This window comes from Penicillium nucicola, assembly GCF_028828085.1.
Source record: "Penicillium nucicola strain IBT 29836 chromosome Unknown utg000010l, whole genome shotgun sequence".
NCBI lineage: Eukaryota > Fungi > Ascomycota > Eurotiomycetes > Eurotiales > Aspergillaceae > Penicillium > Penicillium nucicola.
Genome location: NW_026643134.1, coordinates 4,683,343 through 4,708,598, shown reverse-complemented (window position 1 = coordinate 4,708,598; position 25,256 = coordinate 4,683,343). Strand labels below are relative to the sequence as shown.

At 47.1% G+C, this 25,256-nt stretch overlaps 8 protein-coding genes across 8 annotated transcripts; 6 read left to right on the top strand and 2 right to left on the bottom strand.

Annotated features, from left to right (window-relative positions):
• Positions 1–732: 732 nt before the first annotated feature.
• N7511_010346 (uncharacterized protein) lies at positions 733–1,715 on the bottom strand (the record flags this gene model as incomplete). The annotated part of the gene is made up of 4 exons (XM_057132723.1): positions 733–1,239; positions 1,287–1,433; positions 1,483–1,503; positions 1,554–1,715. 4 exons carry the CDS (start codon positions 1,713–1,715, stop codon positions 733–735), a joined length of 837 nt encoding a protein of 278 aa, XP_056980711.1.
• A 1,065-nt stretch (positions 1,716–2,780) lies between these two features.
• Positions 2,781–10,381, top strand: N7511_010345 (uncharacterized protein; the record flags this gene model as incomplete). The annotated part of the gene is made up of 5 exons (XM_057132722.1): positions 2,781–3,374; positions 3,430–4,900; positions 4,951–5,702; positions 5,763–9,420; positions 9,480–10,381. The coding sequence occupies 5 exons, from the start codon at positions 2,781–2,783 to the stop codon at positions 10,379–10,381; spliced, it is 7,377 nt and encodes a 2,458-aa protein (XP_056980710.1).
• Positions 10,382–12,485: 2,104 nt separating this feature from the next.
• On the top strand, positions 12,486–14,257 carry N7511_010344 (cytochrome P450; the record flags this gene model as incomplete). Its single annotated transcript, XM_057132721.1, has 5 exons — positions 12,486–12,701; positions 12,757–12,976; positions 13,032–13,100; positions 13,153–13,755; positions 13,809–14,257. The coding sequence occupies 5 exons, from the start codon at positions 12,486–12,488 to the stop codon at positions 14,255–14,257; spliced, it is 1,557 nt and encodes a 518-aa protein (XP_056980709.1).
• A 474-nt stretch (positions 14,258–14,731) lies between these two features.
• On the bottom strand, positions 14,732–15,991 carry N7511_010343 (uncharacterized protein; the record flags this gene model as incomplete). Its single annotated transcript, XM_057132720.1, has 5 exons — positions 14,732–15,033; positions 15,099–15,198; positions 15,274–15,413; positions 15,480–15,657; positions 15,725–15,991. 5 exons carry the CDS (start codon positions 15,989–15,991, stop codon positions 14,732–14,734), a joined length of 987 nt encoding a protein of 328 aa, XP_056980708.1.
• A 916-nt stretch (positions 15,992–16,907) lies between these two features.
• Positions 16,908–17,872, top strand: N7511_010342 (SDR family NAD(P)-dependent oxidoreductase; the record flags this gene model as incomplete). The annotated part of the gene is made up of 4 exons (XM_057132719.1): positions 16,908–16,928; positions 16,992–17,430; positions 17,500–17,586; positions 17,643–17,872. The coding sequence occupies 4 exons, from the start codon at positions 16,908–16,910 to the stop codon at positions 17,870–17,872; spliced, it is 777 nt and encodes a 258-aa protein (XP_056980707.1).
• An 800-nt stretch (positions 17,873–18,672) lies between these two features.
• N7511_010341 (cytochrome P450) lies at positions 18,673–20,348 on the top strand (the record flags this gene model as incomplete). The annotated part of the gene is made up of 4 exons (XM_057132718.1): positions 18,673–18,879; positions 18,934–19,147; positions 19,203–19,859; positions 19,921–20,348. The coding sequence occupies 4 exons, from the start codon at positions 18,673–18,675 to the stop codon at positions 20,346–20,348; spliced, it is 1,506 nt and encodes a 501-aa protein (XP_056980706.1).
• Positions 20,349–21,528: 1,180 nt separating this feature from the next.
• Positions 21,529–22,324, top strand: N7511_010340 (uncharacterized protein; the record flags this gene model as incomplete). The annotated part of the gene is made up of 2 exons (XM_057132717.1): positions 21,529–22,049; positions 22,114–22,324. The coding sequence occupies 2 exons, from the start codon at positions 21,529–21,531 to the stop codon at positions 22,322–22,324; spliced, it is 732 nt and encodes a 243-aa protein (XP_056980705.1).
• Positions 22,325–22,883: 559 nt separating this feature from the next.
• N7511_010339 (FAD-dependent oxidoreductase) lies at positions 22,884–24,550 on the top strand (the record flags this gene model as incomplete). Its single annotated transcript, XM_057132716.1, has 4 exons — positions 22,884–23,191; positions 23,250–23,521; positions 23,606–23,976; positions 24,044–24,550. Coding segments are annotated over 4 exons (1,458 nt in total), but the record flags the coding sequence as incomplete, so codon positions are not given.
• Positions 24,551–25,256: the final 706 nt, after the last annotated feature.

The following is a 25,256-nucleotide window of genomic DNA, read 5'->3' as shown; positions in this document are numbered from 1 at the left end:
CAGAATGAGGATACTACGGCGTGGTCGCAATGCCAGGTATTTTGACGGAGCTCCTAGATTGCAAGGGCGCCGTTACTGGATATCATACAAATTAGCGGCCAATTGATACATTACATATTCTGTGCTCTGTTTTCATTTCAAATCTCGCCTCGGCCCTGTGCACGCTGTACATGTTACTGTGGATCAATTCATTGTGGATCATTATGTTTTAATCTATCATTTTTATTATGATTTCTTTTTCGCCTTTTCCTTGCTAGGTTGGCCGCGCCCTGCATCTGCGGGTGAAGTGGATCCCAACTTTCTGCGGCACGGCGTACTGTAAGTACGATATATATGTATCATATTTGTTCGATTGTCTGCATTGTAACGTGCTTGGGCCCTGGTACGCTTGCATCAAGGGCTGACATTCCGCGGTGAGTCTGGTGTTTTTTCAGCGCCTGGTCTCATTTACAAAAGATCATGGTCTCTGGGTCGTGAATAGGGACATTTAGATCCCTGTTTTTGTGCGCAAGTGGCGCTCCGTACAAATCGAAACATCACGCGGAGTTATTTAGCGTTGCATATTGCAAAAGCGATCAAAATAAAATATCTGGAGTACTGTGGATTGTACTGCGCATGCACGTATGTTACTGTACGCGATCTTAGATTGGTTTATGGTGTAATTTCAGGAATTGAGATAGATTATAAAGCCTGCAAATGGGTACCTGGAGTAAGTTCTATCGGACTTGGTGTTCATGTTCGCCTAATAGAGGAACCAAGGACGTAGACGCCCTCGACCGGATGCTTTGTTGCCAACTCGTCCGGCTGCTCCCAGCTTTGCACATCAAGTTGGAGGCCGGTGTCACTCTGAACTCTCTCCCACAAGCGATTCCAACTGGCCAGGTCGTGATAGTAATATGGCATGCGAGCCAGGGAGGCATTGATCAGACTCTGGTCCCGACATGCCATGATACGGCACACTATCAGTGAATCTGGCTTCGCAGCGAGTAGGTCAAGTACTCGTTTAGCCACTTCAACCTGCTTATCCCAGTCAAAGACGTGAATGAACAGAGATATGTATACCATATCAAGCTGTCCCATGAGCCGTCCCATCAGTTCGGAATTTTCATCCAAGATGTCGGAGCTAATGAGTTGTCCACTCATCTTATCATGATCAAGGAACAGATCACAGCCAAGCTCAAGGAATTCAGGACGCAGGTCAGTTCCATACAGGCTTGAACAGGGTGCGCCATCATAGATCTACAGTTATTAGCTAAATTTCAGAAGGTACAGAGACGTAAACGTACCAAGCGGCGAAGCTCCTGGCCAAATGCACACCCGAGGTCTAACAACTTGTCTCCCTGCTTAACCCGGCGAAGCATCTCTGGGTAAAGAGGTGAGGAGGCAATGCTAAGCTGCAAGAAGGAAAACTTGCCGACGCAGGCATATGGAAACTAGACATGGTGAGCGTGACAACATGCAAGAGGGAAAGCGCAGGCGTACGATTTCGAATGCGCGGTCTCTCTGATAACGGTCAGTTCTTTAATCTTGAAAATCAGAAGCCTTGTACTCACCAGTTGACGAACATGGTCCAAGATCTTTTCTGCGGGGATATTGCTATACTGCTCGAGGATGGATCGAACTGGCTCATCAACATGATCCAGGTTAGGATCGTACAACAGTTTGGGGTCGAAACCCTTGGTAACTGCATCTTGAAGCTGAGAGTCTGGATGCATGATGGGCAATATTTTAGAGGTGTTTCATGAGAATGAAGGATGGTTACAAAGAGAATAAGGGCTCCAGGAACGATATACGATGTGGTGGGGTTGATCTCCTTGATTTTTGCGTAATCAATCGTCTAGTAAACCTTGGAAGGCGGAAGCTCTCCTGCAGGTGATATAGAATATGCACGTTACATGTTGCAGTGCAGTGTGCTGTGTACTGTACAGTAGTATATGTGAAGCCATACATGTGGATTCCTCATTCCGTCACATCGGGTTGGTCAGCGTGGAAATAGAGAACGCAGCTCGCCACATCAGATATCGTATGTAAGGGGCGAATAAAAGTGATCCAGTAAACTCCGTAGAAAATGACAAATCTTGGACCCACGAGACCGCCTTCCCGTAGAGCCATCCAATTAATATATGCCGGGAGTGGGGGACTGGCATGCATATATTTGCATATCAACATGATGCCTTTCGGACGCTCCGAGACAGGAATGTAATGTAGAAACATCCACCAATCAGACCCCCAACCCGATATGTCTCGAGATAAGAGAAGCTGAAAACATCTTCAGGCGAGCTGGAGTAAACAAAGACTAAAGAAAAAAAAAAAAAAAAGGAAAACAAAAACAAAACCGCGTAGTAGCCAGCTAGCCACTCAAACCCAATCTATGTGCTGATTGGGCCATTTCTGTACGGAAATGCTCCCCGCCGATCAATGACGGAATCCGTCGAAGAAAGAATTTACGCAAAATGCTGGAAGCAACTGTGGATTGCCTCTTTGTAGCTGAGACCTAGAATACTTCGGCCTGCAGGGGGCAATGGAATCGGCCTCAAGAGGATGGAATTGGATCAGCGATACATGCGTACACGCAAGGATGTCGGGAGCTAGCTTCAAAGATACTACGATCTTCAATAGACTGGACTGCTCGGTCTATCACACATGTTTTGCTTTTCAAGAGCTTGATACGGTCTCTGTTTAATAGGGAATCTTCGTCCTTGGACCTCAGCGAGCTCAGATCGGTTACTTCTACTGCATCTTCCATCATTGTACTTGTTCTTAACATCAATTCTCACCCGATGCAAGCTTCAACAGAAAGCGTCGGACAGCCGGTCTCTGTGCTATTTGGACCGCAATGCAGCAATTTCGATGAAGTCTCAGCTCAGATAAGCAAGACTCTGACTGAAGATTCATCGGCTGAGTTCATTGATGAGATTCTCCAGGAGCTGCCGTCTCTTTGGACCGATTTAACCAAGGCCTTGCCATCTTTATGCCAAGTTCCGGGAAATGATCAGCTGCTCACACTGGTACAAGAATTACATAGCTCGCCGTCACCAGTCACAGCAGAACCTACGAATGTCGTCCTTACTCCCCTCACTGTGATTAGTCAAATCTTGGATTTCATCAAGCTCAATGATTTGAACTTAAATCAAAGTGTTATCGACACTCAGGGATTCTGCGTGGGCTTCTTGTCTGCAGTCGTCCTCGCTTGCTCCAAGGGAGAGCAAGAGCTGCGGTCACTCACAGCGACGATCGTTCGATTAGCCGTCTGCATCGGCGCGCTGGTTGACTTGGACGAGTTAGAAAACGGCGTTTTTCGCTCAATTGCTGTAAGATGGAGAGATCTCGCTGGTTGCAAGACATTTCAACGAGTAATGGCATCTCACCCGGAGGTAAGTACCCCGGTAACCCCACTGGATCTACAGTTATACTAAATTTGCTTCGCAGGCCTATGCATCATGTGAACTTGATTCCAATAGTATGACAGTAACGGTTAGAGCGGAAGGCATGGAAGCGTTGGTGAAAGATCTTACATGTCATAATATCTCGGCCAAACCCATTGCCTTGAGGGGACGATTCCATCACGATTCACACAAGGTGGCTGTACAAAAAATTGTCAAGTACTTTGAACATGACGAGCGGTTCAAGTTACCAAGCGGAAACGAACTGCTGCTCCCTCTCCGCTCCAATGTGGATGGGAACCTTATCGGGGAAGGCAACATTTTTGCTATTGCTCTGGAGTCCATCTTGGTGAAGCAATGCAAGTGGCTCCCAACTGTTGCAAATGCATTCCACGATATACAGAAAGTGGACAACAATGCTCGCTTGCTCACAGTAGGGAGTAGCTCCATTATTCCACGAAGTGTGAGCATTCAGTCAGCACAGCAAAACGGACATCATGTCTCGTCTGAAGACACGAACGGCTTCACCAATAGCCACACCCCTTCCAATGGAGTTCAAGCAGCTGGAGAGCATATCTCTATTCTCAATGGGCATCAATATGCCGCAGTAACCCCGATAGCCATTGTCGGGATGGCTGGCAGATATCCCCAGGCGGATTCCGTTGAGGCGCTATGGGATATGCTCGAATTGGGACGATGCGCTGTCAGCGAGATGCCGAACGATCGATTCAAGATGGACGAGCTCTTACGACAGCCGAAGGGACCGTTCTTCGGAAATTACTTAGAAGATCCCGATTCTTTCGATCATCGATTTTTCGGAATATCTGCCCGCGAAGCAGAATCCATGGACCCTCAGCAGCGACTGCTGTTGGAGGTCGCCTACAACGCCATGGAATCGGCCGGCTATTGCGGAATGTCTGCTTCTTCATTGACCTCAGACATCGGCTGCTATATTGGTGTCGGCTCAGATGACTACACAGATAACGTTGGGTCCCGGGACTCCAATGCATTTTCCGCCACTGGCACTCTTCAGGCATTCAACAGCGGACGCATCAGTCATTACTTTGGGTGGAGTGGTCCATCATTGATAGTTGATACTGCTTGCTCTTCCGCCGCCGTGGCAATTCATTTGGCCTGCAAGGCCCTACAGGCGAAGGAATGCTCGATCGCAATGGCTGGAGGAGTGAATGTAATGAGCAGTCCCAAAGTAACTCAGAACCTAGCTGCAGCCTCATTCTTGTCCCCAACTGGTGCCTCCAGGGCATTTGATGCTGATGCAAATGGTTATTGTCGTGGTGAAGGCGCAGGCTTGGTAATGCTGCGACCGTTAGAAGACGCTCTTCGCGACCATGATACAGTTTTGGCAGTCATTGCGGGCTCGGCAGTGAATCAAGGTTCCAACTGTTCTCCAATCACAGTCCCTGTTTCGGAGTCTCAACAATCTCTATATCGCAAAGCCCTAGCTGCTGGAGCAACTTCTCCTTACGAAGTCAGCTATGTAGAGGCTCATGGCACCGGTACGTGTTATACTGATACTTCCTCGTCCCTTATGCTAACTTCGGTTTAGGAACGCAAGTAGGAGACCCGATCGAGTTTGATAGTATTCGGCAAGTGTTCGGCGGAGCAAGTCGAGCTGAAGAGCTCCGAATTGGTTCTATCAAAGACAACATTGGACACACTGAGACTTCATCGGGAGTTGCTGCGTTGTTAAAGACAGTCCTGATGATTCAAAAAGCCAGGATTCCCAAGCAGGCGAACTTTTCTAGCTTGAATCCCAAGATACCTCCGGCGGGCCATGAAAACATCACAATTCCTGACAAGTCTGTTGACTGGAATTCTTCGCATCCAGCGGCTATGGTGACAAACTATGGCGCCGCCGGAAGTAATGCGGCCCTTCTGGTCAAGCAGTACCAGAGCCCATCGGGTAGGACAGATCACGTTGATGGAGGCACATCCGAAGTCCCAATATACATCTCGGCAAAGTCCCACGAATGCCTCCATGCCTATTGTGAGGCTCTTCACAACTTCGTGACCGAACGATCAATTAAACCCAACGGAAGACTTGTGCAAGATATCGCGTACAATCTTGCCGTCAAGCAGAACAGGACGATGGAATACACGGCCACATTCTCTACAGATTCGCAGGATGTAACCAGCCTTTTGAAGCAGCTCACTGGGATTATCACAGACGACAGTTGTACGCAGAAGAGACCGATAAACCCCCTTCCTGTGATCCTATGCTTTGGAGGTCAAACTGGTAATACAGCAAGTATTTCAGAAGACCTGTTCAATTCTTGTGGATATTTGCGAACTCGCTTGGTAAGTTGATTCTTGCCCAAAATTTCTCATTGTTGAGTGATTCTGATTACCCAAATCTAGATGGAGTGTGAAAGCACCTGTAAGACCCTTGGTTTACCGAGTCTTTTCCCGACAATCTTTCAATCCAATCCCATTGATGACCTGGTATCCCTCCACTGTCTTCTCTTTTCCATTCAATACGCCTCTGCAAAGGCTTGGATAGATTCCGGACTCAAAGTGAACCGCATTATTGGTCACAGTTTCGGTCAGCTCACCGGACTTTGCGTTGCCGGTACGCTGAGTCTTTCTGACGCCATGACACTCATCTCACAGAGAGCTAGTCTGATCAAGAGCAGCTGGGGCCCGGAGCATGGCAGCATGCTGTCAATGAAAGGCACACACGAGGATGTGGTGGACTTGATAAACGATTGCAATAACACTGTTGACATCGCATGCATCAACGGCCCGCGAGATATGGTCGTTGCCGGGGATGAGGCTTCCATCTCACACATTGAAAGTATAGCTGCAGGCGGATCCATGTTCATCAAGACAAAGAGACTTCGCAGTACACATGGGTTCCACTCTCGACTGGTTGACGGAATCGTTCCTGGTCTCACTGAAGTTGCCAAGTCACTTGTGTACCATGATCCACAAATTCCAATCGAGGCCTGCTCTGAGTCGGAAGACTGGGCAGTTCTGAATGCTTCAAAAATAGTTCAGCACAGTCGTACGGCTGTTTACTTCGAATCAGCTGTGATCAAGGCTGCTAAGAAGACTGTTGGGCCAGCCATCTGGCTTGAAGCTGGATCAGGTTCTCCTGTCATTCCAATGATCCGACAGATTATCCAGTCTTCTGAATCACCGGAAGGCCATGTCTTCCAATCAATCAATCTTCATGGCTCCCAAGCACAGATAAATATTGCCAAAGCCACGTCAAACCTTTGGTCAAAGGGGATCCCCGTGCAGTTCTGGGCATTCAGTCATCACCAGGCGATCTCTTACAAGTCTGTGAATCTGCCGCCTTATCAGTTTGCGAAGACCAAGCATTGGATTCCATATGATCCAAGCGCGTTCCTTCCCACGACATCCACCTCGTTGCCCGAAGATAACAGCGGACTAGTGAAAGTGATTGAACAAAGCTCTCGGGAGACCGTCTTCTCCGTCAATGTTGCGCACCCAGTGTACCGCCTATGTGCTCAGGGACATTCCGTTGTTGGTCAACACTTGTGTCCCGCGTCTCTTTACATTGAGATTATCTTGGAGGCAGCAAGCAAGGTGGCTTTATGTGGGCTCTCTGGGCTTATGCCACACGTTCAAAATCTGAGCATCTGTGCCCCGTTACTTCTGGAGTCTGAAGGAGAAGTCTCTCTCCGGCTATCAAAGACCGACACCGATCTCAACTGGACCTTCTCTCTTTTCACTCGGCAGCCCATCTCAGGCACAGAGACACATGCGACAGGTAATATTGGACTACACAACGTCGACGGACCGTCGCAGGCCGCCTCGCGTTTCCGGTCACTAGACAGACTAATCGACCCTTCCCGCTCCCAAGCAATTGGAAAGTCTTTGAATGCCAGTGGATTGATGGGCCCACCCGTCTACCAGACTTTTGATCGGGTCGTTGAATATGCAGACTACTTCCGAGGAGTGAAAAACGTTTTTGCCGATGGACATGAAGCCACCGGTCTCGTTTCCTTGAAAGACTCTCCAAGTGCGAATTGCATTTGTGACCCCGTCCTCGTCGATAACTTCCTCCAGGTAGCTGGCATTCACACCAACTGCCTGTCCGAAACACGCGACGACGAGGTCTTTGTCTGCAGTGCCATTGGGGACATCTTTTTGAGTGATGCATATATCACCAGAGACACCAAATCTACTGGAACTACCACGACATATACCAGTTATGATAGACCTTCCAAGAAGCAATTCATGAGTGATATCTTTGTATTTGATTCCGAAAGTGGAAAACTGCTCCTTGCTGTCATGTCTGCGACTTTTACAAGCGTTCTGATGTCCAACCTGGCTCGCGTCCTAAGAAGATTGAACAAAGACGCTCCTGAGTTGGCCCCTCCGTCAATTCAGAGAGAGCTCCAAGTTGAGATTCAAGTTCCCGCCATGGCAGATCCGCTTACCTCTCAAGAAGTAGCTGACGCCAGCGGCGGTAAATTGGAGGCTGTTCGGGAAATGTTCCACACTCTCCTCGGCATCCCGCTGGGAGAATTACTTCCATCCTCGGGTCTCGAAGATATCGGTGTTGATTCGCTCATGCGAACTGAAGTTTTGGCCGAGATCAAGAAGCTTTTCAACTTCAGTCTATCTGTCGATGCATTGGTGGAGATTCCTGATATACAAAATCTGACCAATACCATTTTCCCGGATGCTGCCCCTCAAGCTGTACAAGCGTGTCCCCCAGCGAAGACCGCTATTCAGGTCTCAGTGAAGCAGGAATTAAGCCAGGATAACCAAATCATCGCAGCGCCCGCCACAGGTAATTCTTTGGCCGAGCTGTCGAGAGATTTGTTTGACGGCCTCAAGACAACTACCGCTCACAGTCAAAAAACTCAGTGGACTGGATTCTGTAATTCTGTCTATCCTCAACAAATGGCTCTTGTTACAGCTTATGTCGTCGAGGCTTTCCAAGATATGGGCATTCCGCTTCAATCCTTCGGGCCCGGACAGGTGATTCCAAATATTCCAGTCCTTCCTCAACACCAGCAGGTAAAGGACCAGCTTTATGCAATTCTGGAGTCCTCTAAGTTAGTTCAAAGGCAAGGGAGCCTCATTCTCAGGACTGAGAGCGTCATTCCGACTACGCCCGCATCCATTTTGCATAAGGAAATCGTCCGAAAATACCCTCGTCATGAATCAGAACACAATCTGCTTCGTACAACTGGCTCTCAATTGGCGAAGTGTTTGACTGGCTACGCCGATCCGCTCGCCCTGCTGTTCCAGGATAAACAGGCACGTGAGCTCATCGGAAATGTATACACCCATGCGCCAATGTTCCTGTCCGCAACGATGCATTTGACTCAGCTTCTCCGGGATGTCCTCAGCAAGGCAGACCCCGGTAGAGAGATTAAGATCCTTGAGATCGGTGCTGGTACCGGTGGTACTACTGGCTTCCTTCTTGCCCAACTCGCGGATGTCTGTGGGCTCCGCTTCCAGTACACCTTCACAGATATCTCATCCTCATTGATTGCGCTTGCTAGAAAGAAGTTCCAAAAGTACAATTTCATGCGCTATACAATCCTCAATGTCGATCAGGATCCTCCCAAAGAAATGTTGGGACAATATGATGTGATTCTCTCATCAAACTGTGTTCACGCTACTCCTAGCATTATGAGATCAACCAAGAACATCAACAGCCTTTTGCGGCCTGACGGTATTCTTTGTTTGATTGAGCTGACCCGCAACTTGTTCTGGTTCGATCTGGTTTTCGGGTTGCTCGAGGGATGGTGGATGTTCGACGATGGTCGACAGCACGCTCTTGCTACAGAATATGCCTGGGATAAGGCCCTTCGCCAGGCTGGCTATCAGTGGGTCGATTGGAGTAGCAACTCATCGAAGGAGTCTGAGATCCTCCGATTGATTGTGGCATCTCCTGCGAATATCGGCTCCCAAGACACCGCCTTGGTTTTGGAGGAGACGGTTACTTTTGCGGAAAAGGATGGTGTTCAGCTACAGGCGGATATTTTTTACCCTACAGAAGTTGAGACGTCAAGCCGATCCCGGCCTATTGGTATGTGAAGCCAATCTCGACACATCTTTATCACGAATTATGACTGACCTATTCCAAAGCCCTCATGATTCATGGTGGCGGCCATGTCATGTTATCTCGGAAGGACATCCGCCCCAAGCAAACCGAAATGTTGCTTGCCGCAGGTTTTTTGCCTGTCAGCATTGACTACCGGCTCTGTCCAGAAGTGTCTCTCTTGCAAGGCCCCATGGAAGATTCCCGGGATGCCCTTAGATGGGCTCGTGAGGTGTTGCCTGAGTTGGTCCTCCAACGCCCCGACATCAAACCTGACGGGGATCATGTCGTCAGTGTTGGCTGGTCAACCGGCGGTCATCTTGCCATGACTCTTGCCTGGACCGCCGATGAAGTTAACGTCCGGCCCCCGGAGGCCATATTGTCATTCTACAGTCCCACGGACTATGAGGATCCCTTCTGGAGTCAGCCAAACCTGCCATTTGGTCAAGCTGCTCCACCTAGAGAGACATATGATGAGTGGGAAGCCATTCAAGCCAAGCCTATCACTTCATATAATCCTCCATCCTCTTTAGGGGGCTGGATGAATCCTAGTGATTCTCGCAGTCGCATAGCGTTACACATGAACTGGACAGGGCAGACGGTTCCCGTCCTCCTCAACAATCAGTGCCCGACTCAGAAGGGTTCATTGACTGAATTGGAACAACCCAGCGTGGAGGATATCCAGGCCATCAGTCCTTTGGCCCAGATCAGTTCCCAGAACTACAAGTCCCCTACTTTTATCATTCATGGCACCCGTGACGACTTGATTCCCATTGCTCAGGCTCAGAGAACATATGCTGCACTTTCTGCCGCCGGTGTTGATTCTGATATCAGAGTACTCGATGCAGTGCACCTGTTCGATATTTATCCGGACATGAAACAGAATCAGGAGGCATTGCAGGCCATTCAAGATGGCTACAGATTTTTGAAGTCACATGTCAAACCCTGAAAGGATCCCCCAATGTGATGAGCCTTTAAACTCTACAATTATCTAACAAACATGTATCTAACTATGCGAGCTTCTTTTTGTTCCCATTGCTTTGTATTCGGTTTTCATTTATCTTCTCCTTTAATATAATATCAACCTCTGTTGAAAATACAAAAGAGAGACATAACGAGTCAGAATAATACTGCAGTGCAGGAGATGATTTAAGTCTAGAGTTTCTCATTTGTTATGAGAAACCCTTTATATACACGAAAAAGTCTGCTTAAGCTAGTCCAAATCCGTCCAAATCCGATACACAAATGATGAATGATCGCCGCAGTCGAATGTATGGCTCATTCATGGCATAAGCCATAAGTCAACTGCCTAGATTCTCAACAACCTCAGCTCTCGCCAGTATAAAACATTCTTTGTTAGTTCAGGTTTCACACATAGCAGCATCTGTATTTCTAAATTTCTTGCACCGAAGTAGATTGAATATTCCCCCTTCCATAAACATGAACCGCCCTCTCATGATGAAACAAGGTAGGGGGTTGCGTTTTTAGGCGCTATGCTCTAAATGCAGCCGGAACTCGCCTTGCATCCAAGTATTACCATGATGAAAAATATTATACAAGTTTGGCTGGCGCTACACTCTACTCCATCGCTTCTCTCTTACACCGCTGGTCCAAAGGGTCTGGATAGTTGACGTGATTGGAAAGCATTCAGGCTTTCCTTAAAGTGCATTATCCCGCTTTTCATAGCATGCGTATACCTAACTCAGTCGATTATAATGTACAGTATGTACTTATACATTTGATACAGCATAACGTTATATTTGAATCATGAACATACCGTCTGCAATGGTACGTGTTTTACTATCCAATGTACATATGACTTCTCCAATCATTGATACCCAGTGCCTACATCTAGCCAATCTATACCGACCCACAAATAAAAAAGAAATATCAATCTCATAAATTCAGAGGGTTCTGGCCCTTGGTTGGCATCTGATCGTGTACCTACAGTATGCGGATGGCCAATATGTTAGAATCTAAAACAATGACTTAGTCTTCTTACTTTAAAACAGGCTTGGTTCAATTGGTGCACCAACTTAGTAATTGTTTACTGGCTCTCTTGTCCATAAGCGTTCACCTTTTATTTAATCTATTCGGAAATGAGATTCAATTATTGGTCTGCATTCATCTTCTTATCTTATCCTCTTCGCGGCGTGCATAAACCGGCTTCGTGGCGCACTCACCCCTAGCTAAGGAGTTGATCAAAGATTTCGTCAGTGGCTGCTAAGACTCCACAGACTTAGCCTGAAATACCACTTGGCTACCCCTTTCGTACTAACCATAATGTGACTTTGTAGCCATAGTAGCATCGTGGAAAGGAAGGGGCTACACCCGAAACTACGTTGCAATTGTAATTTTCAAGATCCTGCACAACACATGCTTTATCTACTGGTAGCGTTATTTCATCTTGGCCAGATTCAATTTGATATGCATGAAGCCTCTAGTGGTGGCGTTGCAAGCCTAGCGAAAAAATAACCTTTCCGTCCGGCCCGCCATGCTAACCTTAAATTCATGGATGATACCTCGTGATTAGGTCAACGAGTTTCGTCTATCAACAAGTATGGCCCCTATGAGACAATTCTTTGAGTTTTTGCAGCGAAGAAAATGATTATGGTAGTTTATCATGGGATGGGAGCTAATCAGAATAATTGGAATTCACATATCTTACAGGGGTCGGGATCGTCATTCAGCGGCAGGCGCAAACGCCACCAGCCTTGGCATGCATACACAAGAGTCTGCTCAGCATAGCATAAGCAAATTTAGGGAATAACTACTCATTCTAGTTGCAAGTAGAGCTTACGTGGAACAAGCACGGAATGAAGATCGATTTCCATTCACGCTCGAAGGAGGCTTTTGAGACATACTGTATTATTTGTGACTGCACGATGAACGCATCGGGATTGGTATTTGTAAAGTATACGTTGAGTCGATACTACTGTAGGTACAAAAGATATAGAGGATGTCCTTCTGCCCAGTCAAGCTACTCATCAATTGAGTTTGAGGACTCGAAACTTTTCGTCGTCAAGACTGAGCTTTGTCCTCGATTGGTCAATATGATTGTCGATCTGTTTCTCAACCAAGATACCCGAGCTTCGCTCATTGGTGCCGGTTTTGTCCTTCTGATATCCTGGGCTCTACGCTCCATCTTCTTCCAAAGATCCAAACTGCCAATTATCAACAAGCACAGTATCTTCGAGCTCGGCCAGCTCTCGTCCAAGAAGGGCTACGTCTCTGGTGCTGCTAAGCTGATAAGAGATGGGTTTGCTTTGGTGTGTTCATTCTCTGTCATCCGTTGAAGCTGATACTTACCACACTGGGAACTAGTCCGCAAAAGGTTTCCGTCTCATCACCGACAATGGTTGCCAAATTGTGCTGTCCCCAAAGTATCTGGAGGAAATCCGCCAGCATCCCGACCTGAGCCGTGATAAAGCTTCTGCTAAGGAGCTCATGTCTCATCTCCCGGGGTTCGAGGTTTTCCGGGAAGGATCCAAGGATGAACGCATTCTCCACGACGCCGTATTGACTAAGTTGACTAGAACACTAGGTGAGTGCACACTGGCCGATATAGAAATAGGCCCTTGTCTTAATATTTGTATCAGGACGTGTCACCGAGCATCTCTCTGCTGAAACAGCGCTGAGCTTTGAAACCCACTGGACAGATGAACATGGTAAGCAGTTCCTACCTTGTACGCCATTATGGAGGAATCTGACCAGCAAAAGAATGGCACGCAGTACCCCTTCGATCGAGCCTTACGCAGATTATTGCCCAGACGTCTTCTCGTGTTTTCTTGGGCGAAAAGCTTTGCAGAGACCCTGAATGGCTACACATTACGATAAACTACGCTGTGCATGTAATTACGGCTACCGAGCAGCTCCGTCAATGGCCTCATATGCTCCGGCCTGTTGTTCACTGGTTTCTTCCAACCTGTCGGAGGTTGCGTCAAGATATGCGCGATGCTTTGGGTTTAATTCTCCCAATTCTGAAAGAGCGACAAGAGGAAAAGGCGGCTGCCAGAGCTGCAGGAAAGACACCAGTGTCATACAGCGATGCCATCGACTGGATGGAGGATACCGCAAAAGGCCGTCCTTATAACCCCGCTATCTCTCAACTTTTGCTTTCCATGGCGGCCATTCATACCTCATCCGACATGCTGACCCAGGTTTTGTTCGATATTGCTGGAAAGCAAGACTTGGTGACAGCACTACGTGATGAGATCATGACTGTTGTCAATGACAATGGTTGGAGCAAGATCTCACTTTACAAGTTGGTTTTGATGGATAGCACTATCAAGGAAAGTCAGAGACTTAAGCCTATTGCCATTAGTAAGTTATGCCGGCCTTTGGAAAGAAGGACAAGAAACTGACATTCCTCCTAGCACCTATGCGTCGTCTCGCAACCAAAGATGTGTCTCTATCGGACGGCATGTTTATTCCAAAGAATACGACCATTCTATTTCCCGCGGATGCTATGTGGGACCCAGATTTCTACGAGAATCCAAAGGAGTTTGATCCCTACCGGTACATGCGCATGCGGGAGTCCCCCAATCGCCAGGCTCAAACAGCCGCTCAGCTAGTTTCGCCTTCGCCAAACCACCTCGGCTGGGGCTTCGGACAGCACGCCTGTCCAGGTAGATTCTTTGCTGCTAATGAACTCAAGATTGCACTGTGCCAACTTTTGTTGAAATATGATTTCAAACTAGACGCAGAGCGCTTGCCAGAAGTTCGTCGTCATGGAACTTCTAGAACTGCTGATCCAGTCGCTAAGCTTGTGATTCGGAGACGTGTGGACAATGCTGCAGTTCAGGACCTGCCATGTATGGCTTGAGCGCAACAGGATCAGATTGAGATGAGGAGATTCCAGCTAGGGATGAGATACTCTATCACATAAAAACTATGTTTGACCAATATATTTGCTCTTATAAACTATCTTTTTCATTTCAGCTCAATAAATCTCGTACTAGCAAGCCGGAAGATGGATAAGTTGCATCAGTAATGCGAGAAACGTTTTAAAACAGTTGAAATTCATAAAAACTAATACCCGAACACGACGAAGATCTAACGTTCTACCAACGTGAGCGACTGATTAGTATGTAAAAGTTGAACGCAGAAGATACATTGGAATGTTTCATAGGATATATATTGGAAACAATTACTGCCAAGGTGCATTTGAAAATGAAACATGCCGTTTTTCAAGAGGACTACGTTATCTCGAACTGATGCTTGGCTAGATCCTCGGGATATACATATCGGTAACCTTGTACGTAGTGCCTGCTGCAATTTCCCAGTGACAAGCTCCAAGTCATGCGGTTTTTACGGTTGCTTTGATACAATCTTCAAGAGTAGTCCAACCAGGTCGTCCAAAGAAGGAACGAATGAGGTTTTCGGCCCGCTGCGCTGGCACTACTTCACCCAGACTAGCCTTCTCCGTCGGTGGTGCGTCTGGGATGAGCTTGTTCATAGGATCCGCTTTCTTCATAATAGCCGTTATATCGCTCCATACAAAAGGTGCTGCGGCCCCGAACAGTCGTTCCGAATTGACCTCCGTACTGAGCAATGCGATGACGTGGAGTCGTGCAGAGTCCTCAACATCAATGAACCATGCTAATTGTAAAATGACAGCTTAGTGATGTTCTCGGAGTCCATTGGGAGACAAATGTTATACTTACGGATGGGAACCACCTTAAAGGGAGTCGAATCCCCCTTCAAAAGGCCTCGAATCCATTTGTGTCCTGAGCTACCAATTTCAGGATGAAGGGTTCGACCAAACTAAGGACATGACACCAAATCATTAGCGGTGCTCAACATGTTCAACAGATATGGCTGGGCTTGGGGCAAGCTCACGTTCATCCAGGGGAGAACGGTGTTCAGAGTAAAGGAAGGACGATTCTCTTCTACCCATTTCCAAGCCTGTCGTTCGCCTTCGGTCTTGCACACGGTATATATCGAAATTGCAGTTTCCGGTGTAGATTTGTCCCACGAATCTAAATATGATCATGGATAACATGAAAATTTGATCAAGTTTCAGGAAGCCTTCGAGAATAACTCACCCGTGTCAAATTTAAAAGGCTTGTTGCCTTCCGGATAGCCCGCGGCAACAATGGACGAAGCAAGTACCACGCGCTTGATGGAGGGCTCCTTAGATGCAGATCGGAGAACATTCAAAGTTCCAGCCACAGTGTATCCTACAGGATCACTATTTGCTGGATCCCATGGCATTGCTTGGGCCTTTTTTCATCAGATAATGTCTCTCTCATGGTTTCAATTTGGTACTTGTAGGAAAGTTAGAACATACCATATGGACTACCCCGGACACTCCAGTAAGAGCATGATCAAATGCACTGGGGTCTTGGAGATCCGCGATCAAGATTGTCTCAAACAAGCCCTTTCCATAGCGCTTGTCAAAATACTCATTCAACCAAGGTCGGGGCGTGCGAACAGTGCCACGAACACGGTATCCGAGGCCTAGGAGGATGTTGATAATGTGCGATCCAATGTAGGCATTGGCCCCAGTGACCAGGACGGTCGAGCCAGGGGGAAAGGTGTACTGTGTCTTTGTCATATTATATCTAGACTGCTCATTGACGACGAGAAGTATCTTTAAACAGTAGATGTTCTAACAGAGAAGTGAAATCCGCGGGGAGTGTCTCCGACTCTTTTCGCAGGCCAAGCTGAAGGTACCTGGTTCGACTGTCCAATACAGTACAGTGTGTTCCTGACCATCCGTAACCATTATGAATATCACGCCAGCTCGAGACCCTCGCTACGGGAAGCTGCATGTGATATATTGCAAAGTATAACACTCTACAACGTACCGCGACTAAAAAAGGCGGTATGGAAGGAGCGGTGTGATACTAGGGTACTGTAAAATGTTGACTGGACAGTCAACATTACATGACAAGAAACCCGTGAACTGTCTGGATACTCTACAGTACAGTACAGTAGTGAACATTTCTCGGGCCGATTGGTTATTGGCCGTGTACAGTACAGTACTGTAGGCAACATTGAAGACTCGCATCAGACTAAATCTTGCTCCCTTGCGTACAGTACAGTACTGAACTGTAGGCCCACAATACTTGCTGTGATTGGCCAGTTGCACGGGCGCCAGAAAAAAAAAGTAAAACAAAAAATAATAATAATTAAACTGACCCACCTTGAACTGAAGATCAGATTAAAGTATGGGAGAAGCCGAGATGGACACGTTGTCTGGCGGGTCTAGTCCGATCCCTCGTCTAGACCCCCTTGCTGATACCACGTCATCTTCAGCTCAGCCAGCAGGGCTATTTGAAGCTTGCATAGCTCTTTGCATTGGACGGAGACTAGTCCATGAGCGATGCCGATCACCCACCGTCTCTTGTGAGTCCTTCAACTTGTTGCTCACCAACTTTGGTTTTTGACAATTCGAAATAGGTAAAACAGTCTTCTCTCTGCCTTACTTCCACTGCACTATTAATCGATCACCTGCAATCACCTGCAAGATGGGATCTCTTCAAGATCAAGTACGTATGAGGATGGTGCCAGACGCACTCTGTGATTTTACTGACTATGTCTGAATGACCCAGGTTGTAATTATCACTGGTGCCTCATCGGGGATTGGGTTGACCACGGCAAATGCTGCTTTGGCCGAAGGTGCCCGGGTTCTAGGCGTGGATATTTCCTCGCCACCGACATCACTCAATGAGCATCCCAAATTCGCATTCTGCCAGGGAAATCTGGTAGATCCTTGCACACCACAGAGTGTGGTATTGGCGTGCAATGAAGCATTCGGGAGGAGAATTGATGCCCTCCTAAACATTGCTGGCATTATGGATCATAACCAGAGCGCAGATTCAGTGGTGGACAGCGTGTGGGATCGATGCATTGCTGTGAACCTCACTGCTCCTGTCAGATTGATGCGTGAGGTGCTCCCCATCATGCGCGAGCAGAAGTCTGGCAGCATTGTGAACGTTGCCAGCAAGGCTGCGCTGAGCGGCGCAGTCTCGGGCGTAGCCTACACAGCGAGTGAGTAGCCTCTTGGATCACATACTAGTTCTTAACAAGGGCATCAGGAATGACACTATCCATATCTAGGTAAGCACGGCCTTATTGGGGTGACCAAGAATGTAGCTTGGCGGTTCAAGCATGAAGGCATTCGTTGCAACGCTATATGTCCCGGTGGTGAGAAAGATTCTTCAGTATTTACCCAGCCCCTTTGCACTGCTGATAGAAACTAGGTGTCAGCAATGATACAGGCATCCTGAAAGACCTGGATATCAACGCATTTGACAGAGATGCCCTGGCTGTCATGTCGCCAATACATGCGGCACATTCCTCGGACAAGGAAAAAGGATATGCTATTACGCCAGAGGACGTTGCTAGTTCCCTGCTGTTCTTGATTTCTCCGGCTAGTCGAAGAATCAATGGCGCTGTGATTCCCATTGACAATGCCTGGTCAACTATTTGATGAGCGCTCAGTATTAGGGGATCGATTTCGCTATATGAATAACGAGAACAAAGTAGACAACCTAGCTACTCAATCAAATCTCAGACCCATACCGCATCATCCCAATTGCTTCCATCTGTGAACCACGGTCTAGCGGACTGCATACTAGTTGATAAATCTGATTCTTCCTCAGCACAATAAGAGTCATGAAGGATTGATATGGTGTTTGCCGTGGATGTGGACATGTTCGTTGAATTACGGAATACTGCTTGTAACATACCACTTAATCATGTCACTGGTGAGTGTACGTGAACTTTTCGAATTGAATGAATTTACCGGAGCTATTTTGATAGAATGAAGTGGTAAATCTTGTCGATCATTCAGCGGGTCTAGCATGCCATGCCCTGAGTCCTTGCAGATAGGTGAGAGGATAATGCAGTGTCCACTTGCAAGCCCCCTGCGCAGTGATATACGCTGCATTATCGCTGTTGCTTTTTTCTTTCACCCTGGTATGTTACAAATCACATTGTGGTCAGCGGCCTGCGCTAAGGGGGGCTTAGGCAGTAGAAGTGGTCCTACTGTGTGGTGAGGAGAGGCGGCAACAGCCAGCCACTGATCAATCTAGGGGTCTCAGACCAGTTAATGACAAAGTTCTCACTTCTTTACTTTCCGCATACACCTGCATAAATCTTGTCGGATCCGTAATCTCCTTTATGCTCGTATCATATAACCCCCCTTCCTCGCAAGCGACTAGCGAGAGACTTGTTGGGACCAGTATCATTTCGCAACTACCCTCGTTGTACATGGTATTCAGATAAACAATGTCGCCCGAAGTGCTTTCCCATATTCCCACTTTAGCACCCATCCTTCTGGTCGCTTTGCCAGTTCTTTTCTTCTTTTTGACATCATCTCGGAAATCGGAGCTTCCTTTCATCAATGCGAGGAGAACATTTGAATTCAGCAAATCTCGCGCGCGGGCGCGATACATGAAAGATGCTGCTACATTGATCAAACAAGGATTGAACGAGGTATGCTTCCTATCAATATTATGAGTCCTCACACTAATATGTGGTCGTCTTTAGGCTGGGGTTTTTCGTATTATCACTGACAATGGCACACGAACAATGCTGGCGCCTAAATATGCCAATGATGTGCGCAGCCTCCCTGAACTGAGCCTGACTGATAATTTGGCAACGGAGTTGCACGTCAATCTTCCTGGATTTGAGCCATTCAGAGTGACGGCCAATGACAACATTATTCAAGATACCGTTCGCGTCAAAATTACACAAAATCTGGGTATGTAGCTTCATCTGCCCTTGCGGACACTGCTAATACAAGACCTATTTATCAGCGAATGCTATGACGCCACTTTCTACAGAAGCAACACACGTTTTGCAAACCCAGTGGACAGACGCAACAGAGTGGCATGATTTGCAGCTAAAGCCTGCCATTCTGAAGATGGTTGCCCAACTTTCGTCTAGAATCTTCCTCGGGGACAAGATCTGCCGCGATCCTAACTGGCTGGATATTACGATCAACTACACTATCAATGCATTCACGGCCGCGCAGGAGCTCCGCCTCCTGCCAGAATTTCTGCGCCCATTTGCCGTTCGGTGGCTGCCAACAAGCCGAAAGGCTCAGGGACAGCTCAGACAGGCAAGGAAAATCATTAACCCGGTTTTGAAAGAGAGACGTGCTGCTGAGCGGGCAGGCAAGGGTGTTGAATACCATGATGCCATACAGTGGCTGGAGGATACTTCCAAAGGACGTCACTACGACCCAGCAGCGGCACAGCTTGCCCTCTCGGCGGCTGCCATTCACACTACTACTGATCTGTTTACTCAAACTCTTCTGGACATATGTGGGCGAGAAGAGCTCATTCGCGACTTGCGCGAGGAGATTGTCACAGTTGTTCAGGCCGAAGGATGGAAAAAGACGACCCTTTACAAGCTCAAATTGATGGATAGTGTTATCAAGGAATGCCAGCGGCTGAAGCCTATGGCTATTGGTGAGTTCAACATTCCATTCCCCATCATGTCTCGTGAGGCACATCCTAATGATGACAACAGCTATTATGGCACGCGTCGCCCGCGAAGATGTCATCCTTCATGACGGACAAATCATCCCCAAGGGCGATAAGATGTTGGTGTCCTGTGACAGAATGTGGGATGAAAATGTCTATCCGGACCCGCTGAAGTTCGATCCCTATCGCTTTGCGAACATGCGCAAAACTGATAATCCCAAGAACGAAGCCGCTGCTCAACTCGTTTCGCCGTCCCCGGAGCAAATGGGCTTTGGTTTCGGGCAACATGCTTGCCCAGGGCGCTTTTTTGTGGCTAATGAGATCAAAATAGCATTGTGTCACATTTTGTTAAAGTATGACTTGCGATTGGCAGACGGGTGTGAGCCCAAGGTCCAGAAGTTCGGCATGAGATTGGCGGCGGATCCGATGGCCAAGGTGTCTATCAGACGCAGGAAGGAGGAGATTCCTCTATAAAGTCAACAGTGTAATAAATAAGCTTCTGTATTACAGTTAGCCGTAGTACACAGGTTGATAGATTTATCGCGAAAATAGCAAGTGAGAAATTTCAAACCAAACACTTCCATTTCAGTGCAACACAAGACTTGTGGCTATCCTTGTCACTGGCATATCTATAGAACCCTCTATATTCAAGGTAAAGTCGACATATGCAACGAGACAACAGTGAACGCTATAAAGTCATGTGCTTGATATCAGTCGCTAGTCCGATTTACCTTTCCCTGTTGGAAGCCACGCAATACCATTTCCTGGACTCCCAATATGGTGAGGAACAGAAACAAAGTCTGTCTTCTACTGATATCTACTGTCTTCGAACGAGAAGGACTTGTTTCTTCTGCCGTAAGTTTTAGTCAAGTGTACAGTGTAGCTGTTTTAGGTTAGTATTACGTGGCCTATACGAATCCTTAAGCAGTTTCTGATCTGCTGTGCTGTATCATACGAAGGGATAAACAGTATTTGATAGCTTAACTTCAAAAACTTGCGGTCAAAACAAATGCTTATCAAAATGTGAAATAACAAAATACTCGAGAAATTCGCATCGGGACAGCTGATCTCACCAGTATTTTGTTGTTTCGTATTTGTCATTCGTTGTATTGTACTGTAATTTTCAATAACCCCAACTCCCTTCTTTTCCCCTATCTTCTTTCCTTCCGTGCGTCTCTTACTCAACATTTCCAGCAGCATGAGAGGTTTATCATAGTCATGAGTTAATTCGTAGCACTTGCGACCTTGAGACACTCACTGCACTTGGGATGGGGCTTTAAACTAGGAGAAATCCCGTTCCATTGTGTATTCGCCTAGAGCGCCTAGTCAACGAGCCGTGCCGACGAACTATGTATCAACCAGCTCCACAGCATATGGATCCGTTGACGTCTCCGCCCAGCTGACCAATCAGTTTACTGTGTTCAGATGCATGTACAGTACGGCATGCTTCATGTATGCATGGATTGTGGAGGCGCAAGGTGAGCAGCCCTTCCTTGCATTGAAAATCTTTACTCTTGACGGAGAGCCTAGAGTCCCGACCTCTCAAAGATCGCACATGGTCCATGGGAATCTCAATCCATTGAATTCTAGTGAACCGATTTTTTTTTCTCTGCAATTTCCTGCCATTCACAAATATCTTCTCAACCTACCAGCTATGGGGAACTCTGCTTTACTCTCTGCCGTACTAGAATACCGCGATGAACTCGGTGCGGTTGCGGAATTTCTCCGGAAGCTAGCAGGCATCTGTTGGACCCTGAATTACTTTAGTATGATGTACGTTTCTGGGAGAGAGAAGATTCCAAACACAGGCATATTTCCTCTTTGTAATGACATTGCATGGGAGTTTGTGTATGCCTTCGTTCACCCAGCCGCAAGTGCTCATTGGGAAGGTGGTGTGAAAGTGTGGTTTATGGTTCATCTTGCTGTGGTCATGTACATTCTCAAGTTTGCACCAAATGAATGGAACGATGTGCCAATGGTGAAAAAGAACATCTACTTGATTTATTTGGTGGTCATTCTTGGCTTCCTTGCCGGTCAGTTGGCTTTCGCCGCTGAGGTTGGGCCTGACAATGGTTTCTTTTGGGGAGGTGTCCTATGCCAGACGCTCGCAAGTCTCGGACCCATATGCCAGCTTCTGAGTCGGAACAGCACTCGTGGCGCTTCCATCTTGACCTGGTATGTATCCCCCATGGCTTGATTTCGTTTGTTTTCCACTTCTCGGGTGCTGATTTAAATATAGGTCACTGCGCGCGATTGCAACCTTCGGAGGTTTCATCAAACTGACCATCTACTATCTCTGTGATACACCCGCGGGTCCCTGGTTCGAGAGCCCCATGTGTCAATTCTATATCGGTTTGACTGTCGTGCTCGACATCACATATCCGTGTCTGTATTATGTTATTCGACGTCAGGAAAAGCGTAACGTCTCAGCAGAAAAGAAGATCAAATAGACGAACATTTATACAAAGTGAGGAAAGCGAAGACACCACAAGCCATCGCTTGACAAGTCTTTCGGTGCGGTATGGTGTGGATACATATTGCGCATTATGGATTAGTTGATTTCGTGTTTCATTTACTTGTGCTGTCCCGATCCGTTGCGGACAATGGCTTTTCTGTACAAAGTAGATAGCCATGTGCGCCAAGTGTTAGCCAGGACCATAAATGGCATGTCAATTTTTTGGAATCGCTCGTATCTTATCAAATACGTAACTACAGTCTGGATAAAAACAGGACTTCCAATGAGAGTGTGTATCTAAGTAGAATGCCGTGGAATTATAGCCGAAAAACAAGTATTTCAGTGAGCGTTCCCCCCTGGATGTATATCTTATTTATGAGAAATCCCCCTCGTCATAGTACAGTGGAGTGTACAACAGCAAGGGGTACAGGGCGAGATTGTCTCATGAAGAAGCCTGGCGATCTCATTCGGCTCGAGTTATCCTAGGATCCACTTGTGATTCATTAATTTGTGCACCACACCAATACTTCACCTGGTTCTCCCCTTGTCCTAGTCCAAGACCAGAAATCATGGAGAAACCCAAATTTAGAGTCATCATTGTTGGAGGGTCAATTTCTGGTCTGACTCTGGCCCATTGTCTGGCCAAAGCGAATATTGACCATATCATCCTTGAAAAACGAGCCGAGATAGCTCCTCAAGAAGGCGCCTTCATAGGAATCTGGCCAAATGGAGCCCGAATCTTGCAACAACTGGGGGTCTATGGTACCCTTGAAAAGCTCACCGCACCTCTAAGCCGAATGCATATCTCCTTCCCGGATGGATATTCATTCAGCAGTTTGCTACCCAAGAAAGTCCATGAAAGGTTTTGTCGGATCCCCTTTTATACAGGGAAAAAATTGTTCTGACTTCGTGTATCACAGATTTGGCTACCCTATAGTTTCTCTGGACCGCCAAAAGGTTCTAGAAATATTGTTCAAACACTACCCTGCCACGTCAAACGTCATCACCAACAAGCGTGTATCGGAAATACGTCTCGGACCTGAGCGCGCCAGTGTATTAACAGACGACGGGGATGTATTTGAGGGCGATCTCATTGTGGGCGCAGATGGCGTCCATAGTCATACCCGGTCAGAGATGTGGCGGTTGGCTGATGCCATGGATCCTGGGTACATTTTACAAAGCGAAAAGAAAGGTTGATTATCTCCCTTTTCAATTACAGTTCTGGGCTCCTTTTGAAATATTCCGGTGCTAATTCTGTCGTCATTTGCATTTTCAGGTCTGAAGGTTGAATATACGTGCGTTTTTGGGATATCGAAGCCGATACCCGGCCTTGAAACTGGAGAACATATAAACCGGTATGGAGACAAGTTTTCCGTGATCACGTTCCATGGCAAGGATGGCCGAGTGTTCTGGTTCATTATCCACAAACTCGACCAAGCATATGTCTATCCCAATGTTCCCCGCTATTCACCGGATGACGCAGCCAACCTTTGCAGTAAGTTGGCTGACATTACCATTTTGGGGGATATTTGTGTTGGTGATCTTTGGAAGAATCGAGTTGTCGCATCTATGACGGCACTTGAGGAGGGACTGCTCGAAACCTGGCATTTTAATCGCATAGTTCTTCTCGGGGACAGCGTGCACAAGGTAACCACTCATTACCCATAAACTACTCTGCATTGAGGTCAAAGACACTGAATATTTTGATCATCAGATGACACCAAACATTGGTCAGGGAGCAAACACAGCTATTGAGGATGCTGCTGTTTTAGCCTCACTGATTCATCGACTTGTCCATGTGGATGGCATTCCCAGCATATCTCAGGCTCACATTGAATCAATGCTTCGGGAGTATCGACGCTTGCGATACGAACCTGCAAAGAGTACATACGAGCGATCTAGATTTGGAGCTCGCTTTCACACGCGTGATGACTGGGTCAAGGCGTTTGCTGGCCGTTATGTCTTTCCCTTTATAGGTGGCTTTGTAGAACGGGGAACTGCCAAGGTTCTGTCTCGGGGGAAATGGTCGATTTCCTTCCATTCCCCGAACGATCCGGGCCGGGCTGGGTTCAAAAAGTTTCCAAGGATCAGAAGGGCCAGACAGCTGCTCAACTACGATGGAGGCTTCTTTGGATCTTTCCTATCACGCTTTGCTGGGCCTTTCTGTGGATTCGACCTTATCAAGCGTGATCTTTCTCTGGCGACTTATCGCTTCATTTGACATGCGTGCCCAGGTCTATGGACATCCAAGCACTTTACCACTTTTGGCCGTCTCGATCCTTTTCCCTCAGCACGTAGCAAGCGCCACTGTCGATCAAATGACTGGAGCAGTACAGTATTTACCGTACTTGAGACATTTTTTACATTCTTGACACGGTAATAGTTCTCAAAGCATCAACCCAGTGGCTCGAAAGTCGGCTTATGCATGCATATATCACAACGCATTGTAGATCACTAGCAGTGACTACTGTAAACATGCAGGGGCTCTTCTAGCAAATTGGCATAGCACGAGCTTACATACATGCATTTGTACATTTGACCTTATTGATCTACGCAAGGCGTCCTCTAATTAAAATCGATAGATTTACTCGTCTGTCCAGACATTCCTGTGGAGTTGCGTTACAGTGTCTAGGTCTACTGTGTCATACTATCCTTGTGAGGAATGAGATCTGTCAGGCAAGGAATGTCGGATTTTCATTTCATTTCTCGTGAGACTCGGCTTTTTAGGGTTCAGTCAGCTGTTTGATACGCTTGTATCGTTTCCACTCTCCAGTGTTTGCTTAGGTTCTTTTTTCTATCGGTTTCTACACCAACTCAACTCATTTCATTTATTCTTCCTCTAATCGCTACATACTCTTTGGAAATTATATCACCTTGGTCCTGATCTCAGCCCTCCGATCACACATGCAGCACAGCCTAAACAAGCT